General features: G+C 33.1%; 2 protein-coding genes across 2 annotated transcripts in view; both read right to left on the reverse strand.

Moving 5' to 3' along the window:
• LOC133191938 (heat shock 70 kDa protein 12A-like) overlaps nucleotides 1-19,647 on the reverse strand; it is a 206,647-nt gene that overhangs the window by 43,245 nt on the left and 143,755 nt on the right. The window lies entirely within an intron of this gene.
• LOC133192336 (uncharacterized) overlaps nucleotides 1-19,647 on the reverse strand; it is a 61,850-nt gene that overhangs the window by 28,497 nt on the left and 13,706 nt on the right. The window contains exon 2 of the mRNA XM_061328356.1: nucleotides 6,245-6,405. Coding sequence (XP_061184340.1) covers nucleotides 6,245-6,405 — 161 coding nt within the window. The remainder of the gene's footprint in view (nucleotides 1-6,244; nucleotides 6,406-19,647) is intronic.

The raw sequence follows: 19,647 nt of genomic DNA on the forward strand, positions 1-19,647 counted from the left end.
TTTACATGGGGGGGGGGGGTGAATTTTAAAATACCTGAGGATGCTTCAATATCAATATAACAAATGGCTTTGTTATTCTTGAGCAGAAGATTTTTAAAGATTTTTTCCTATATATTCCTTTGTAAAAATTTGATACCCCTTTGTGGCTCCTCCCTACCCCCAGGGGTAATCATTTGAACAAACTTTAATCTACACTACCCGAAGATGCTTCCATATCAATATGACTAAACATGGCTTTGCTGTTCTTGAGACAAAGATTTTTTTCCTTTACATTCCTATGTCAAACTTTGATCCCCCATTTTGACCCCACCCTACCCCAGGGGTCATGATTTGAACAAATTTGAATCTACAATACCTGAGAATGCTTCCATATCAATATGACTAAACATGGCTTTGCTGTTCTTGAGAAGAGGATTTTTCAAGGTTTTTCCTATATATTCCTATGTAAAACTTTGACCCCCCCTCCCCCCTTGTGACCCCACTTTACCCCCGGGGGACATGATTTGAACAAACTTGAATCTACACTACCTGAGGATGCTTACTTACCCCACCTCTGTTGATTTTTCGATGAAATCCTGGCTTACGATTGGTTGAAGTCTGTCACGTGAAGGGGGTGTATTACTTATACCTAGTCGCTTGAAAATCGATACATGGTCGATATGGAGTTATCGTTCTTTTGTAACGTTCGAACTAGTCGAGTTCACGCGATTTGCCGATTGTCTGTTAACAATTTAACAGTTAAGTAATGTAAGTAACGAAGATGGAACCTTTTCCTCCCTCTACTGAGAGTCTTCAAAACTGTCAGTACAGCACGAAATACTCGCAAAACAACATTACGTCACATAACGTGACGTCATAATAGGCATTGTATGAGTGATGAAACATATAATTATGTAGGCCTAGTGAGAAAAACAATTTTACAAACCACAAGCAATGCATAAATATTTTATCGGTGGGGTAAATTCGTTACATAGTTTTGTAGTGACAGGGTACGGGATGATACCTGGGTAGTAAATTTCATACCTGGCGAGGCGAAGCCTGTCACTACAAAACTATGTAACTAATAATATCAATATGACAAATCATGGCTTTGCTGTTCTTGAGAAGAAGATTTTTTAAAGATTTTTTCCTATATATTTCTATGTAAAACTTTGATCCCCCATTGTGACCCCACCCTACCCCCAGGGGTCATGATTTAAACAAACTTGAATCTACACTAAATAACAAAGGTTTCCTATAAGTTTCAACTTTTTTGGGCCAGTGGTTCTTGAGAAGAAGATTTTTAAAGTATGCCACCAAATTTTCACTATTTCTGAATTATCTCCCCTTGAAAGAGGGTGTGGCCCTTCATTTGAACAAACTTGAATCCCCTTTACCCAAGGATGCTTTGTGGCAAGTTTGGTTGAAATTGGACCAGTGGTTCTGGAGAAGAAGTCGAAAATGTGAAAAGTTTACAGACAGACGGACAGACAGACGGACAGACGGATTACAGACAAAATGTGATCAGAAAAGCTCACTTGAGCTTTCAGCTCAGGTGAGCTAATAAAAAAGTTGGGCTTGTAGCTAAACCAAACTGTTCAGCCGTATTGCTGTGGCCATACTCTGTCTGAAACCTTTTTAATCGATATTTGCGGTGTTGTGTGGTCAGAGGAATGGCGACAATTCCAGCATTCTGTAGTCAATTGCAAACGGTCTTGTTTTAAAGTCTGTGCAGTTCAGGGATAGCTAATGCTGTATAGACGACGTTATTGTGGAACATTGATGAAGATTACGCAAACCAATACACCCTTGGCTGCTGATGTCACGCGTGGTCTGCCATATTGTTTTACCACGCTGTTGGTATCTGTTTTATAAGTTAGATACGGTGCTTTGTGCAAACATTAAAACCTCTTGCAATTTTAGACTGTAGTACAGCGGCCAGTCGCCCAATTTCGGGAGAAAAAAATATTATAAATCATATTCATTTAAAAAAAATGGTATGATAAAATTATTATATATAATTCAACGTATTATTCCTATTATGCGTTTCTTTTTGTGTCGCCTGCAGAGCAGAGCGGCACAAAGGGATCACTTTACCCGGCGTCTTTCTGTCCGTCTGTCACACCTTGTATCTCAAGAACTGTAAGAGATATGGACTTGATATTTTGCACATATATTGCTTGGCACTATGGCTTTTGTGAATTGCCACGGTTACCAATCTTGCGACCCTTGACCTTTGACATACTTTACAAAAAAGTGAATAGTTCCAATATACGGCATATTTTTGATATTTAAGATTAAGTCTTTACTATTTAGCATGTGCACTGATTGTCATAAAACATCATGAAAAATACCCGCCAAACACTGAGCCAATTTTAACCAAAATTGGTACAAAGCATCCTTGGGTAAAGGGGAGTTTAAATTTTTAAAGTGAAGGGCCAACCCCCTTTACAAGGGAAGATAATTAAGAAAAGACAAAAATAGGGTGGGGTCATTAAAAATTGATGAATACTTCTGATATATATGAACTAATAGGTTTAGCTAAGTTTTGTAAAACTGTTCTTAAATTATTTCATGCCTGAACATCCCCAAAATGTAAACATTAAACGATTTTTTTATACAACCGTCAGAACTGTCCATATCAAAGAACTTTTTGTGGTTCATTATGTTTTAACTGTTCACATATTGATTTGTTCAATTGTTAAACTCTTACTGTACTAACATACCCCATGTGGGGGCTTTTGTGAAAATAAAAGTTTCAAGTTTTAAGTTTCAAAATTTTTTTTCCCAAGAACCAATGGGCCAGAAAGGCTAAAACTTATGTGGAAGCATCCTGGGGTAGTGTAGATTCTAAATTCTTCAAATCATGACCCCCGGGGGTAGGGCGGGGCCACAATAGGGAATCCAATTTTTACATTGAAATATATAGGAAAATTCTTTAAAAATCTTCTTCTCAAGAACCACTGGCCAGAAAAGCTGAAACTTATATGAAAGCATTCTGGGGTAGTTTAGAATCTAAATTGTTCAAATCATGACCCCCGGGGGTAGGGCGGGGCTACAATGGAGAATCCAATTTTTACATTGAAATATATAGGAAAAATCTTTAATAATCTCCTCTAGAACCACTGGGCAAGAAAAACTGAAACTTATGTGGAAGCATCCTAGGGTAGTGCATATTCTAAATTGTTCAAATCATAACCCCCGGGGGTAGGGCGGGGCCACGATAGGGAATCCAATTTTAACATTGTAATATATAGGAAAAGCATTTAAAAATCTTCTCCTCTAGAACCACTGGGACAGAAAAGCTGAAACCTATGTGGAAGTAACCTGGGGTTGTGTAGAATCTAAATTGTTCAAATCATGACCCCCTGAGGTAGGGTGGGGGAACAGTAGGGAATCCAATTTTTACACTGAAATATAAAGGAAATTCTTTTTCAAAAAATTCTCCTCAAAATCCACCGTGTCAAAAAAGCTTAATTAAACTTATGTTGAAGCATCCTGGGGTAGTGTAGATTCTAAATTGTTCAAATCATGACCCCGGGGGTAGGGCGGGGCCACGATAGGGAATCCAATTTTTACATTGAAATATACAGGAAAAATCTTTAATAATCTTCTCCTCAAGAACCACTGGGCCAGAAAAACTGAAACATATGCGGAAGCATCCTGGGGTAGTGTAGAATCTAAATTGTTCAAATCATGACCCTCAGGGGTAGCGCGGAGCAGCAATAGGTATTACAAGGGGGAAATCTGGTGAAGAACAGCAAATCCAGTTACTCAGGTGAGCGTTGTGGCCCATGGGCCTCTTGTTGTTGTTTTAGCTCACCTGAGCCGGAGGCTCAAGTGAGCTTTTCTGATCGAAATTTGTCCGTTGTCTGTCGTTGAAAACTTTTCACATTTTTATCTTCTTTTTCAAGAACCACTGGACCAATTTCAACCAAACTTGTCACAAAGTAGCCTAAAGTAAAGGGTATTCAATTTTGTTCAAATGAAGGACCACGCCATCTTTCAATGGGAGATAATTACGATTTTGTGAACAATTAATGGCATCATTTAAAAATCTTTTTCTCAAGAACCAATGTGCTTGAAAACATGAAACTTATGTGGAATCATTGTGAGGTAGTGCAGATTCAGTTTTTTTCAAATCATGACCCCCGGGGGTAGGGTGGGGCCACAATGGGGGATCAAATTTTTACATAGGAATAAATAAGAAAAATTTCTAAAAATCTTCTTCTCAAGAACAGCAAAGCCATGATTGGTCATATTTATATGGAAGCATCCTCAGGTAGTGTAGATTCAAGTTTGTTCAAATCATGACCCACAGGGAGGGGATAGGGTAGGGTAGGGGCCACAATAGGCGATCTAAGCTTTACAGAGGAATACATGGGAAAAATCTTTAAAAATCTTCTTCTCGAGAACAGCAAAATTGAGACCGGTCATATAAATTGAAGCATTCTCAGGTAGTGTAGATTCAATTTTGGTCAAATCATGACCCCCGGGGCTAGGATGGGGCCACAATGGGTGATCAAAGTTTTACATAGGAATACATATGAATAAATCTTTAAAAATCTTTTTCTCAAGAACAATAAAGCCATGATAAGATATATTTTGTATGGAAGCATCCCCAGGTAGTGAAGATTCAAGTTTGTTCAAATCATGACCCCTTTGGGTAGGGTGGGGCCACAATGGGTGATGAAAGTTTTACATAGGAATACAGAGGAAAAATCTTTAAAATTCTTCAAGAACAACAAAGCCATGATTGGTCATAATAATATAAAAGCATCCTCAGGTAATGTAGATCTAAGTTTGTTCAAATCATGACCCCCAGCCCCCCCCCCCCCCACCCCCGGAGAATAGAAGGGCCATAACAGGGAGATCATAGTTATACAAAGGAATATAAAGAATATCTCAATAAAAATTTTCAACTTTAAAGAACAGCAAAGCCATTATGTGTCATAATGATTCAAAAAGTATCCTTAGGAAGTGTAGATTCAAGTGTTTAAATCATCCCCCTTTTCTATATTTAAACTTTTCAATACTAAACTGATTTCTGCTTTTTTCCACCCAAAGTGCTCAGGTGAGCGATGTGGCCCCTGGGCCTCTTGTTTAAAAATGTCATCCGAAATACATGTAACCTTCACTATTAATTCCAAAGGAACAGTCAGTACAGGGTCTACATGTATGTAAAACGTCTTATAATTGACGTGGCACCGGGAATGAAAATCGAACTCTGATCTCCAGCCCTTCCCCCTAGGGATCACGAAAGGATCGCCTAACCACTAGGCTAAAGTGACCGGTATTATTACTGGTAACAAGAACTTATAAAAAATAGTAATATTATGGCTTGTAAAATGGTGTTGTTTCGCAAGACATCCGTGCATATTCAACGTGCATAAGAGATCGAAGCTCCCCTTTTCGTCTTAATTTGCTTATAAAATTTCATCCAGGTAACTTGTTCTAACTTTCTTATTTTAACTTTCTTAGTCTTATTTTTGTATTCCAACTTTTGTATTTTAACTTTCGTTTCCAACTGAAAATAAAAGAAGGTATACTGAAACAGAGTTGTAGATGTTAGAATCAAAATACAGACCCGTAGAATGATGGAGGGCCAGGGGGTCCGCCCGCTCCCACTTTATTCGGAGTATAGTATTTTTGCTATAGTAATTTTTCCTTCAGATGCTTGTTGCCCCCCCCCCCCCCCCCCACATACACACACACAACTTTTTGTTGCTTTAAGGACGGGTACTGGCAAATTCCTGTAATTGGATAGTTAACAAAAATTTTTCTTGTCAGATTCTTTTTGGGGGGGAAGCCCCCCCCCCCCCCCCCCACCTATGGGCCTGAAATAAGAAAGCTTGTAATGTTCAAATAGAATGTACGGAAGGCGTTAGGTGCCAGGTAGAAAAATATTCTATCTGGTGGCCGCCACATAAACAACTGGCGGCCGCCAGAAAATTATCTGGCCGCCGCCATATAATTTTCTGGCGGCCGCCAGATCTATATTTTTTTTGTACCTCTCACCTACCGGCTTCCGTAATAATGAAATTAAGAAATTAAAATAAAAGATGGAAAATTAAAACACGAAATTTGAATTAAATCAAGAAATAAAAACATTAAAAATAGAAGTGAAAAAACAAGAAATGAAAAATAATATAAAATAAAAAATAAAAATATAAAATGAATATTAAAATAAAAATAAGATATAAAAATAAAATTTTTGAAAGAGAAGTGTGGCACTAAAATCCCTTATAACCTATAAGAATATTACCTATATAAACACCGGTATCGGAACTATCCAGTTTTTCTTGCGTAAAACCGCCGTCTTCGAGAGCCATATGCACAGTTTCCAAAACAAAATGTTGTTGTGGATCGACGATTTCAGCCTCCAGGTCGCTGATCCCAAAAAATTTGTTGTCCCATTCATCATAGCTGGAATTTACAAATTTACTGACTATATATATATATATATATATATATATATATATATATATATATATATATATATATATATATATATATATATATATATATATATATATTATACCAAAGAGATAATGATGATTTGAGATAGAGATCAGAAAGCTTTCTTCACACCGGATTGTCCGGTTTTCTATAAAAAGGATTTATTCGGTGCCATTCAGGAACTTATTATTTTAGTCTAAGTCATATCTTATATTAGTGTTATACAATTACAATGTATTTGTGAAAATTCAATGTAAACTCGTAAGGTATGCATTGTGGTCGTTTATGGCACAAACCAAATGAACATAAATTCAAAGATACGTAACATTAATGTTTTCAGTTTTAAAAAAATGATAAAACATAATTATAAAAAAAAAACATCAAAGGTTCAAGAAAAATTAACATACTTATGAAATAATGTTAAGTTTTAGTTATAATTTTGAACAACCAATCGATTATTTGTTACGAAAGCCTACTGAGCTCATTTTCGTAGGAAAAAAAATCGCGACATAACGCGAATCCGCGTTAGAAACTTTCGCGTTTTAACGCGTAACTAACGCAAAATTATATATATATATATATATATATATATAGCCTTTTTATGAGGTCGATCCATAGATATATCGACTTCACAGAAAAGCATACTGACCGACCGAGCACGAAGTCGATATATCTTTGGATTGACCGAATGAAAAGGCTACATTTGTTATATCATTTTTTTAGAGATCGACAAAGCAAAATTTAAAAAAAGTGGAACAATCCACAAGTTTTCTCTTTCGTCTTTTTTAAACACATATTGACTAGTGATAAAGATAAATAAAGCTGTTTAATGTAATTATGTTTTCTTTATACTGATAAAGTAATTTAAGGAATGTACTACATGTTATTTAAAAGGCTACAGTTTTTGAATTATATTATATCAATTCATGAAAAACATATCTTATATGTTTTAATATAAAGTAGATCCTTATCAATGCATTGTTACATCTTGCCAGTTATTACAGACCATCACAATTATAAATAGGAATTGAATTGTAATTTTTCCCCCCAAAATATCAAGTCATATTAGCTATTGTGAAGTCATCACTACAGTTTAATAGAAGATTATTTCCATTTATAGAAACAAGATCAATATGCATTTCAGAATCTATAAATAGTAACATAAGTCTATATGCTGCAGCATATGTTATATACTTGATCATGTGATCAAGTTTGAGCCAATCAAAGAGTTTGGAATAATAGAGAAATCTCTCTCTCTCTCTCTCTCTCTCTCTCTCTCTCTCTATATATATATATATATATATATATATATATATAAAATATATAAAATACAAATATAGCCTTTTTATGAGGTCGATCCATAGATATATCGACTTCACAGAAAAGCATATCGACTGCGCACGAAGTGCGAAGTCGATATGCTTTCCTGTAAAGTCGATATACCTATGGATTGACCGAATCAAATGGCTACATTTGTTATATTATTCAGGGTTGGGGTCAATTACTTTAAAATGTAATTAAATACTTTCAAATACATTGAGAATTTTGTCAATTACTTGCAATACAATTACATTGATTTTTACAAATGTAATTAATTACTCTCAATTACTTTGAAGAATGTAATTAAATACAATTCAATTACTTTTGTTTCACTTTCAAAAATCTTGAAGAACAAATACAGTAAATTAAAGGTAGGGGGAATATTTAAAATAAACAATGTCAGGTGTCTGTCATGTTTGTGTGTAACTGCAGGTCTGTAGCTTGCTGGTCTGAAAAATGGGGTTGGATGACCAGAGAGTTTGTGTGTTTCATCAACACAAGACTTAGTACATGTACATTTATCAATTGACCGCCTTTATGAAATTTGATTAAAAGCGAGTTTTCAAGAGTTTATGAATCAACCATAAAATAATTTCAAATTATTTCACAGGTAGGCAATCTAAACACCTTAAATTGCAAATGTTGACAATTTTCATGCAATAAATAATACTTGATTTATGTAATAACTATTGAAGATACCAAATGCATACATGTACATAAAGATCTGTTTAAATGTTAAAATAGTGATTCAATATAATATATATTTCTTTTCTGAAGTATATAAATTGTAGAGCATTCTTAATAGTATTTAATAAATCACCTCTAATGGTCATTTCTTTGAATTTAAACAAAGCATGGTATAGAATTATATAAAATTTTGGAGGGCTGTTTTGATAGCAATTTACAGCTGGGAGTTGAAGGGCAACAAGGCAGGTCTTTATGACACATTAAATTATTTTCTATTCTTTTTTTTTTTTTTTGGATAATCAAGCAACACAATTCATGCCTATACCAATGAGAGGAAGAACAAAATTTTTGATAAACATTAGACTAGTATTAATTCTTTCTGTGCATTTTGATTATAAAACAAACTAATATTTTTATAAACAAGCCAATATATCAAATTCATTTATCAAGATATAAAAAAAGTTTTAAGATTTTGAAAAACAGAAGGGCTTCCTATGAATAAATTAGAATAACTGTAAAATGTGAAATTTTCCTACTAAATACACATTATATGTATTATGTAAAGTAATTGAAATGTAATTGAAAAGTAATTGAAATTACAGGGGGGTTTTTTCAATGTAATTTTAAATTATATTCAATTACAAATAATTGAAATAATGATCAATTACAAATTACTTCCAATTACTTTGAAAATTGTAATTAATTACACTCAATTACAATTACTTTTTTCAATTACCCCATCCCTGATATTATTTTCTTTGGAAAAGAAAGAGACAAACAAATCATTATGAAGGGATTTGTAAGTTTTAAAGACTTTTCACCATTATAAACACATCTTTGGTTTTTCCCTAAGTTATTTTTAGTAACTCAAGTCAATATCGTAAAATATAATTTTGCACGTGATAGCAAGCAAACCAATCAGATTTATTGAATTACACAGTAAAAAATTATATACATATATATATATATACATATATATATATATATATATATATATATATATATATATATATATATATATTACATGTATAGGGTTATAGGGTTATTGAACTTATATTGGCACGAGTTGGCTGTACAAATGCACAAGCTTGAAAACCCCTGCTTGTATATTTCTTTCTTTTTTTTAATTTAGAAAGATCAATGAGCTCTGAATGAAAATGAAGAAATAAAACTGAAATGATATAAACAAAATAAAAATGTTCATACCCATTACCATGGTAACATTCTTAGTTTGAATTTTAAAATCCTGATTGCAAAATGTATATATTTATGTATATTTTGTACCAGCAATGATTTTACATGTCAATGTCCTGTAATCTTGATTCTGAGTATCAAAACAGTTGTATTTCCTACAGAGAGTGACTCTTAACTCTACATAGGTTACATTGGTTGCTATGTGCTCAGAATCGTTTCCATGGGAAAATCAAGTGAAAAATAGAATTTTACAAGATGCTAAATGCATTGTAAAATTTGCCTAATCACAATTTTACAGCATGCTTTGAAGAATCCTTAACAACATGTACGTGAACATGCTAAAATTATTATTCTATGATGTGTTGCTAAGGGGAAATTGCTGTTACCATAGAGATAACAAATTGTAAATTATTCCCTAGTTTGCAGAATGGTCTCAAAAATTTCAATTTTTTTGTAGAATTTGTTTAGAGTATTTAAGAAATAAGGTATCATTTTTAAACATCTATCGGGATATAAATACGGGTTGGTCACGAGATCAAATTCCATAAAGCCCGAAGGGCTTTATGGTAAATTTGATCTCGTACCAACCCGTATTTATATCCCGATAGATGTTTTAAAATGATACCTTATTACTTATATTTACATTTGTGATTTATTCATATTATTTATTAGCCTGATTATAACCTTTAACGCGTGAAATGTTTTATTTTTTCAAACTCAACGGCACGAGTTTGATCTATTGATTGCGCGTCGACCCTTTATGACGTCACTGAGAAATTACGTCGAACGTTTATGACGCGAGGAACCCGTGTTTATACGGATATAGATACGCGTTGCTTTTAATAGTGTTATATAAAGGAAAACATTTGCAAATGTAAATATTCAAAAATAACAAGCTATGTTATTTATGACTTTAGCATTTTACATTTTTTCTCTTTTTATTCATCAAAACATCCATTTTTGTTGCTGGGCAATGGATAGGATTAAAAATTATATGCTTCTGAATTCAAATTCTAAAAGACAAAATCCTCTGCTTTCATGTTATATACACAGGATGTCTGTATGAGGTCCATCACTGGATTAATTAGACCTTGAGTAATTCCAAAATCAAGGAAAAAGCTGAGTCAGCAAAAAAAAAAAAGGAAAAACATATTCCCACATCTATCACAGATATATCTTTAAATCTTATTTCTATATTTTTGATTGTGAAAACTGTTAAGACCATTATCTTGAGAATAACAGCAATAAAAAAGAAATTCTTTTAGTATTTACATTTAATTTGAGCCTGAAAGATAAGAGATTTTTTAGTTCATCGTAACTGAAAATTCGCTGGTTGCTAGGGAATTTCTTTACCCATGTTTCCATGGTAACCTCAAATCAAAACTTTTTTCCTTTTGCATACATGGTTCATAGCGCAACAGAAAACTATGTCAGAGTGGAAAATCATCAAATTCTGAGACCCCTCATATATCACCCTTTGCATGATTTTTACACAGAACTGTACTTAATTAATAATTTCAACTTTGTGTGAAAATAAACATATCTTACCTAACTGCCACTGTCTATCATAAATTTGCCATTGCAAAATTGACCAGACGACATTTTTTGTTTACAACGGGACGTTCGATATTGAACGCTCGTATTCGGAATGTTTCGGGTATACTCATATACGTAATACAAACTCAGCGTTCAATAAAATACCAAGATATTGAACGCTAAAATTCTCTAGACTTTCAGTAGTTTTTATTATAGACTATTTATTAGCTATATAATATATTGTATATTGATCTAAGAGAGAAATTTTTGAAAAAGTATTATTATAACAAACCTAGTGTCTTTAAATTAATTCAACTGTTAAGTTCTAATATTACTAGAGATCTCTTAGATGCTGCCATATATATATATATATATATATATATATATATATATATATATATATATATATATATATATATATATATATAGTGTCATTAGTGTCATGTTAATCATGCAGGAACCCGTGATTGACAAATAAGAAACATGAACGCAGACGGTGACTTCTATGAATTTATATGTGACATTTCTTTAGAATTAAATAAGTAACTACAATTAATACATATCAAACCATAAACCATTTACTTATTTCATATACATGGGGATTGTAATAAGTAATTAAATTACCTGTTGTAGACTAGTCCATTTAGTAATTAACTTTCTTTTATATTCTATTTCTACCCATGTCGAAATATTATCTGTTGATTTATTTATATAATTAACAGTCCAACATCTACTTTTCTATGGAGTTCAGTATACAGTAAAACACGCTTATAGCGAACCTGCTTATAATGTATTGACACTTACAGCAAAGTGATTTCGATTTCCCATGGCATTAAAATATAATTATGAATTTAACTTAGTTATAAACGTTTCTTACTGTATTAAATAGCATCTGATTTCCTGTACACATTTATTAAGAAAAAGTATTTAAAATAAAAAAAGAAGAATAGTAAGTGTAATTCTGTAATGCATTACACATATATAATTTGACCAGAAATATAATTATGTGATTTATGTATCTGATTTGACTAGTTGAGAGTTACAATAAATGAGCACTTGAAAAAAAAACTTAAATCTCTATAACCAATTTGATCATTTAGGAGGGCGGGGTGATCTTTGACACTTTAGGCTATTAAAGGCTCCTAGAAAAGGAGCAATAAAACTATCGGAAAATGCATTAGATTTAACAATAAAGTACACCGCGAAGGCGTGTGATACGCCCATATCACTGGTTCCTGATTAACATGACTACATATATATAATTTCGCGTTTATTCGCGAAAGTTACGCGTTATAACGCAATTTTTTTTACATACGAAAATGAGTTCAATGGACTTTATATTTTTTTGCTATAGTAAATTTTCCTTTAGATGCTGGTTGGTCCCTCACTTTTTGATGTTGTAAAGTCGAGCATTGGCAAATTCCAGGATTTAGACAGTAAATGCGCTTTTTTTTTTTTTTTTTTGCTTGTCAGATTTTTTTGGCAATTCCCCCCCCCCCTTTAATTTTGAAAGCGTTGCTACGGGTCTGAAATGAATATTTATATATACACGTACCACATATTGTATATAGTTCATGATATGCTTTTTTTAATTTCGTGCGGGGGCTTTCAAGTTTTTATCAGTGTAGAGAAGATAATATTTTATCATCCAACAATGCGGCTCGTAGTGTAAGGCTGCTCCCGCCCCACATTTTTTTAGCGCACCTGAGCCGAAGGTTCAAGAGAGCTTTTCTGATCGAAATTTGTCCGTTGTCTGTCGTCGTCTTTGTAAACTTTTCACATTTTCATCTTCTTCTCACGAACCACTGGGTCAATTTCAACCAAACTTGCCACAAAGTATCCTTCGGTAAAGGGAATTCAAGTTTGTTCAAATGAAGGGCCACGGAGAGATAAGTATGAATTAGTGAAAAATTATTGGCATCATTAAAAAAATCCTCTTCTCAAGAACCACTGTGCTAGAAAATATGAAACTTACGTGGAATCATCCTCAGGCAGTGTAGATTCACGTTTGTTCAAATCATGACCCCTGGGTTTAGGGTTGGGCCACAGTGGGCGATCAATATTTTACATATGAATACATAGGGAAAATCTTTAAAAATCTTCTTCTCAAGAAAAGCAAAGCCCTGATTGGTCATATTTATATGGAAGCATCACCAGGTAGTGTAGATTCAAGTTTGTTCAAATCATGATCCCCGGAGGTAGGGTGGTGCCACGAGGGAGATCAAAATTTTACATAGGGATACATAGTGAAAATCTTTAAAAATATTCTTCTCAAGAAAAGCAAATCCATGATTGGTCATATTTAGGGGTATATGAAAGCACAATCTGATTAAAATCAGATCTTTGTTACGCTCCGAAATTCTGATAGTCGACTATCAGAATTTCGGAGCGTAACAAAGATCTGATTTTAATCAGATTGATGGAAGCATCGCAAGTTAATGTAGATTCAAGTTTGTTCGATCATGACCCCCGGGGGGTAGGATGGGGTCACAGTAGGCGATCAATGTTTTACATACGAATACATTGGGAAAATGTTTAAAAATCTTCTTCCCAAGATCAGCAAAGCCATGATTGGTCATATTTATATGGAAGCATCCTCAGATACTGTAGATTTAAGTTTGTTCAAATCATAACTCCCTGGGGTAGGGTGGGGCCACAGTGGGCAATCAAAGTTTTAAATAGGAAAACATAAGAAAAGATCTTTAAAAATCTTATTCTTATGAACAGCATATCCGTGATTGGTCATAATAAAATAAAAGATATATCTCTTTGTATCTGTTACCTATGTGCGATATTTGCGTGACACAGCATTGTACATTTATTGACTGGATTCGTGGGCAACATGCGTTTTGTTGGATCCAATTGCAAGAACTTGGAGTCGACAGCACGCATTTTGCCCGGGAACACACTGTCAGTCAATAAATGTTTTGTTATAACTTTTTTGACATATGTATCTTGTACTGGCTTCCATGGTCAGAATTTCCTTTACCCGCATTGCGGTTAAACTCGGTCAATTCCGCACTGTCGAACACGAACGAATGTAAAATTTTTTTTTTTAGCAGATTCCGCCTTCAGTGTGACGTAAGCGGTCCAATATCTCGTTGACAGCTCCAATATCTCACTCTGTGGTCAAACATCGATTTTTTTTTAATTTTTTTTTTCTACCGCTCAGTAAAACATTGGAAATGGACTTTTTTTAGTATTGATTCATAATAACCAGTTTCAAGGGCATAACAGACTTTGTAATTAGGTAATGATGAAATGTTTTACATTCTTACCTTTTAGATATTGTGCATTTCTATAGCCTGATTTATACAGAATTAAAGAATGAAACACGTTTGGGAATATCTTATAAATTTTTATTATTTAGCTTATTAGATTCATTTAGTTTATCAGATTTTGGAAATCCTGTTAAAATAAAAAGAAAATAATTTCGTTTGAATAAACAATTATGTGTTTTGTTTTTGCTGTTTATCAATGCATAGACTCTTCACTCCTTTTACATATGTGCTTAAACTGTTTCGTAAATGTTTATAATAATAAAATTTGATGATGTGTTATCTTGATTATGTTATATTTTTTTTTAATTTTTTCCATTCCAGTTCTGCCTCATCAACATCATGTACATATCTTGGTGTGAAGGATGACTGCACTTAAAGGGTTTCTATCACGTCTCAAAATTTTTTATATGACAAAGTTTACATGTTATCAAAGTCATATATTTAAAAATCTTTGCTAGAAAATTGATATTGTTGATGTTTCAGTGATTCAAAGTTTGAATTTCTCAAAATGCATAAATTATTTTGATCGCCGATGCTATGCGCCATTGCTCTGATCCTTGGTGTCAATTCTGGTCAAGCAAAGGACTTATTGTGTATACAAAACTGCTCATTCGTTGTGTCTATTAAACCTGTTAGTAAATAAATAGGGTGAGTTAACCATGCATCGGACACATACCTTGCTTCGGACAACTTTAAGCAATAATCTTTCATTGAACCCGAGCCTCCTCGTGTTTTTACTTGTTTCTGTCTTAAAGGGGAAGATTTAAACTTTTTAATGATGCCGATTTTTATTTTCATGTTGTGATAAAAATACCATAAGAATGGCCTTGAAGTTACGTCATAGTTTGCATCATCAAAGGGGAGTAACCAGAATTTTACGATTTTGCAATTTTTAGAGTTGTCGTTCTTTTAAATAGACGTCAACGGAACGAGTCGGACCTAGGTAAAATTTATCAATAATTGATTATTTTACAGAAATTTTTCAAAAATTTTACTTCAATGTTTGAATAATATATTTTACAGTTGTTTTTATCTAGTATATTTATTTCACCGTACATCGGACACAAATTAACCATGCATCGGACACTTTCCGATGCATGGGTAATCACTTCCATTTTCATATAAAACCCAAATGACAGCTGTTTTTTACGGAAATAAAAAATAGAAACTCTAAATATTCGGTGAAAATACAAATAATCGATATATGACGACTAGAAGTGGACTCAATTTATTTCTTTAAACTAGATGATGATAACCCACGAGACAAAGGCGCGAGTTGCCATATTACTAGTACTGTAAAGCCTTTCTAAGGCGATATGATGCAACTAAAATCTCTTCACATTTGTGGATCGAAAAAGTCATTCAAATTTAATTAGAAGTTTAATTTTTAAATAAAAGATAAAAATGTTTCGATATCACTCATTTTAAAGCACGGAGATCAAGGTATGATATTTTTCTGGTTTAAATATCGTATGTCCGATGCATGGTGAATATTGTCCGATCCATGGTGAATTCTTACTTATTCCGAAAAAATCGGTTTAAAATGATATTTTCTCAATAAATAGGGCGCGGTTGTGTCAAAAATTTATATTTTAACCACATACTACATATTAAGTTCCATTTTGATAATATTCGGTCGGTAGCGATATCGCTAGAACTTGTTGAAGTGCGAGGGTGTCCGATGCATGGTGAATTCACCCTAAGTGATAATTGGATAATTGGCAGCTAGTAAGGTACGCATCACAGTTAAGGCTGCAGTAAGGAGGCGGGGCCTAATTTATACGGGAAATGCTTACTATGACATCACACAAAAATATAAGTTCTTCAAATTACCACAAAATGAAATGATTGCTATTATAAATTTAAGAATAGCTTTAAACTACATCAATACTAACTAGTACATGCATTATTGTCGTTGGTTAAATCCCACACAGCAATATATAAATTATTCACTGATCGCAATGCACTTGACAATGTGACGTCATATCGGAAAATTTGACGAAGTTTGTATGCAGTGAGAGGCGGATCAAGTAATATTTATACAATGAAAATGTATTTTGTAATTAAATAAGATATAAATTGTAGATATATAAGAGGCCGTTAACTTGGATGCGATGTCTGTTTTATGATTTTATTCATATACTTCCCGTACATTCCTTAGACAAGCGATACTGTCGTATATTTGTATGCAGATTCATTGAAGGGTAATTGAAGGGTCGTAATAAATCGATATATTGCAAGGGCATACCCTCAATGAATTATGACAAGCTTTTACACATAAACTCAAGAAGTATGAAGATATTTGAAAAGTGCTGCGAACCTGTTGAAATCTTGTAAATGAATTAATTATATCTATATTTGATGTACTTGACCAGCAAAATATTCAACATACGGTCTAACAAATGTAATTTTAGCAGTTAGATAGTAGAATCTATATAGGTTCGCAGCACTTTTCACAAACTACAAAGAGTGCTGAAAATAATTATATGTTAAACTTAGATTTTTAACTTGGTTATGCCCTTGCAATATTAGAATTTATAGATGACCTCAATACTTCAGGTATATTTGCTAAAATCACGTGACTGCCACATCACGTGACAAGTTTTAATAAGAAATCTAATCGTCCTCAACATTTAGTTTTCAACCACATTGCATTTGTTCGATAATAGTAAAGTCCTAAAAAGAAATGCGCATCCTTGTAAAGAATGTATTTTCTACCTAAAAAATTCGCCGGTATTTCCATTTGACTCCTTAACTGTGCTGCGTATAATTTGTGGCTTTACGATGCACAAATGCACACAACAAAGATTTTAGGAAGACTTTTTTCACATTTTCTTGGACTTGGTCGAGAAGTGAACAGGTCTAGGTGGCCTCTGTTTTTGGAGGATAAATTTTATCCTCTGAAAACAGAGGATAGCGGTCTTGCCACCTACCGGAATTTTCAAAACTAAGGGTAGTTAACTCTTAACCAAACAAATATTAACCACAACTCTTGCATTTATGAACCGTACGCTGATTTCGCAATCAAAACAAATAAAATGTATACATGTAATTTCATATGATGATAGATAACTCTAGATATTAATTAAATCAATATAACTATAATTGTCGTCAATCAGTTATTCCGTATACAGCTTGGAAAACATATTTCACTTACCTGCCTGTGACTGAGGTCAGCCTAATTATAACCACGCTGATTTTCTAGTGTGATAAGCAGGTTAGAAATTTTTATAATCATTTTTTTTTTTGAAAAACTAAGTTTAATCATTTATTATTTCTTTCATTTAATAATTCTTAGGCACATCACTTTGTAATATTTTATTTGTTTATGTATGCACATGGCTGTATGAATAGATGTTAATTTCTTTCGTAAACATGTTAAATTATTATCTTATTTATTTCTGCTATTCAAATTATTTATTTATTTTATAATTATTTATTCATTCCATTTATAGTTTTATTTGCTTAAATCATAAGGCAGAGTATATTTTGCGTTTTATATACACTTAAAAATTTCCCTTTGTCCTCCATTTTGAATGAAAAGAAAATATGAAAGAAATATCAAAGTTTTTTTTTATTTGTCTACATAGGGAAAAATCATAAAAAATAACACAAAATAACAAGAAATATTCAGTAATAATGGACCGCAAAATTGTCAACTTTGAAAATAAACACAATATCTAGACATAGAATCTCAAATCGCCACATACAATTTATAGTTTAATGTTTGAACTTTTATTTACAAGTACTCTGGTGCTTGCACTTTTTGATTAAAGGTAGACACGAGGCCTGTGAAAATTACCTGTGTTATCTTCTGAAATCGGAGGATAAACTATCCCACAATGCAATGCGGTTTCCATATATGGTAAAAAAAATTTGGCCGCCATATTGAATCTAGCTATCCTCCAAAAACGGAGGCCGCCCAGACCTGTTCAGTACCACGTGACCCCTATCTAATTCGTGGAGATTTTTACGTCGAGAACTCTATATTACGGGCGTTTTATCCCCTTATAATGACTGTTTTCAAAGTTATTTCATAATTAAAGACGTACAACACACTGGGGGAGATAACTCTTGCAATTTCAATTAAACGTTTAACTTGACGACAAATTTGACGTTTATAATAAAGTGTCAAAATGACGACCAAATGGATCCCGACCTAATTAAAAGAAAATGGGATTAGGGACTTGATGTGGTTTCTTTAGAAATACCAAATCGTATCCTTGATTATTTGCGCTTTTGATTTAAAACCCACCCCTCCCTCCATAAAAAGGGAAGAAAAGAAAGATTATGTCTTAAAATTTCTTAAATTTTATATATAATGTTATGTATCCCTGATCAATATTAGCAGAACAATATTCTTTATCTTTTTTATGATACATTGCTTTCTTTTGTTACAGTTAGCTATGTACCAGATCTCGGGCCTATCTTAAAATTAAGAATTAGCCATATAAATACTGTTTTTTTTTTCTCCTTTTAAGAAAAAAAAATGTTTTACAAGTACAACCCGTTTCCGAAAGTTCACTGATCAAAGAGGAACAACTCTAAAAATGTGGGAGATTTTTCCCTCCCCTTCTTGAGTTATTTCCTCCTGTTTGCCGAACAGTTACAATGAATTCTGATGAACTCAGGAACTGAAAACTATAATATAGGCTATACTAAGTAAGTACCGAAAATGTTATAGATTTGTTTACGGAAATGGTCTGAATTCATGAATATCTTATATGCGGCAAACTGGCCCTATCCGACCATCTAGATCTAGGATCTCCCACTGTCAACAGTGTCAATGCGCATTTCCTCGAATCAAAACAAAACGTTTTATGTACATGTATCGTTGTACATGATTGAATATTTTGACACATGAATATATTTAAACATAGATGGAGAAGTTTGATAAATTGAAGTTAATGTAGACGAATACGATATTTCCATTTTATCTATGTAGTAAGGTCAGATTAATAAAATTTATTAAAATATTAAATGTGTTTGTTTATGTAATTTCAATGTTTACCTGGCCATGTGCTTGTGTTGTGTTTTGTGTTCTGTGTAGTGTTTTGTCCAGTTTGGTAGTGTCATGTGATGTATTATTATTATAATTGAGGCCTTGCCCTGTCTTGCTATTGGTTAAGTCATTTTGGTCAGTCAGGTGGTACATTTATCCCATGCAGTTCATGCTTTTCACTTTCTAGCC

The sequence above is a fragment of the Saccostrea echinata genome, unplaced genomic scaffold (assembly GCF_033153115.1).
Source record: "Saccostrea echinata isolate AGI-Se365-2 ecotype Australia unplaced genomic scaffold, CSIRO_AGI_Sech_v1 ptg000025l, whole genome shotgun sequence".
Taxonomy (NCBI): domain Eukaryota; kingdom Metazoa; phylum Mollusca; class Bivalvia; order Ostreida; family Ostreidae; genus Saccostrea; species Saccostrea echinata.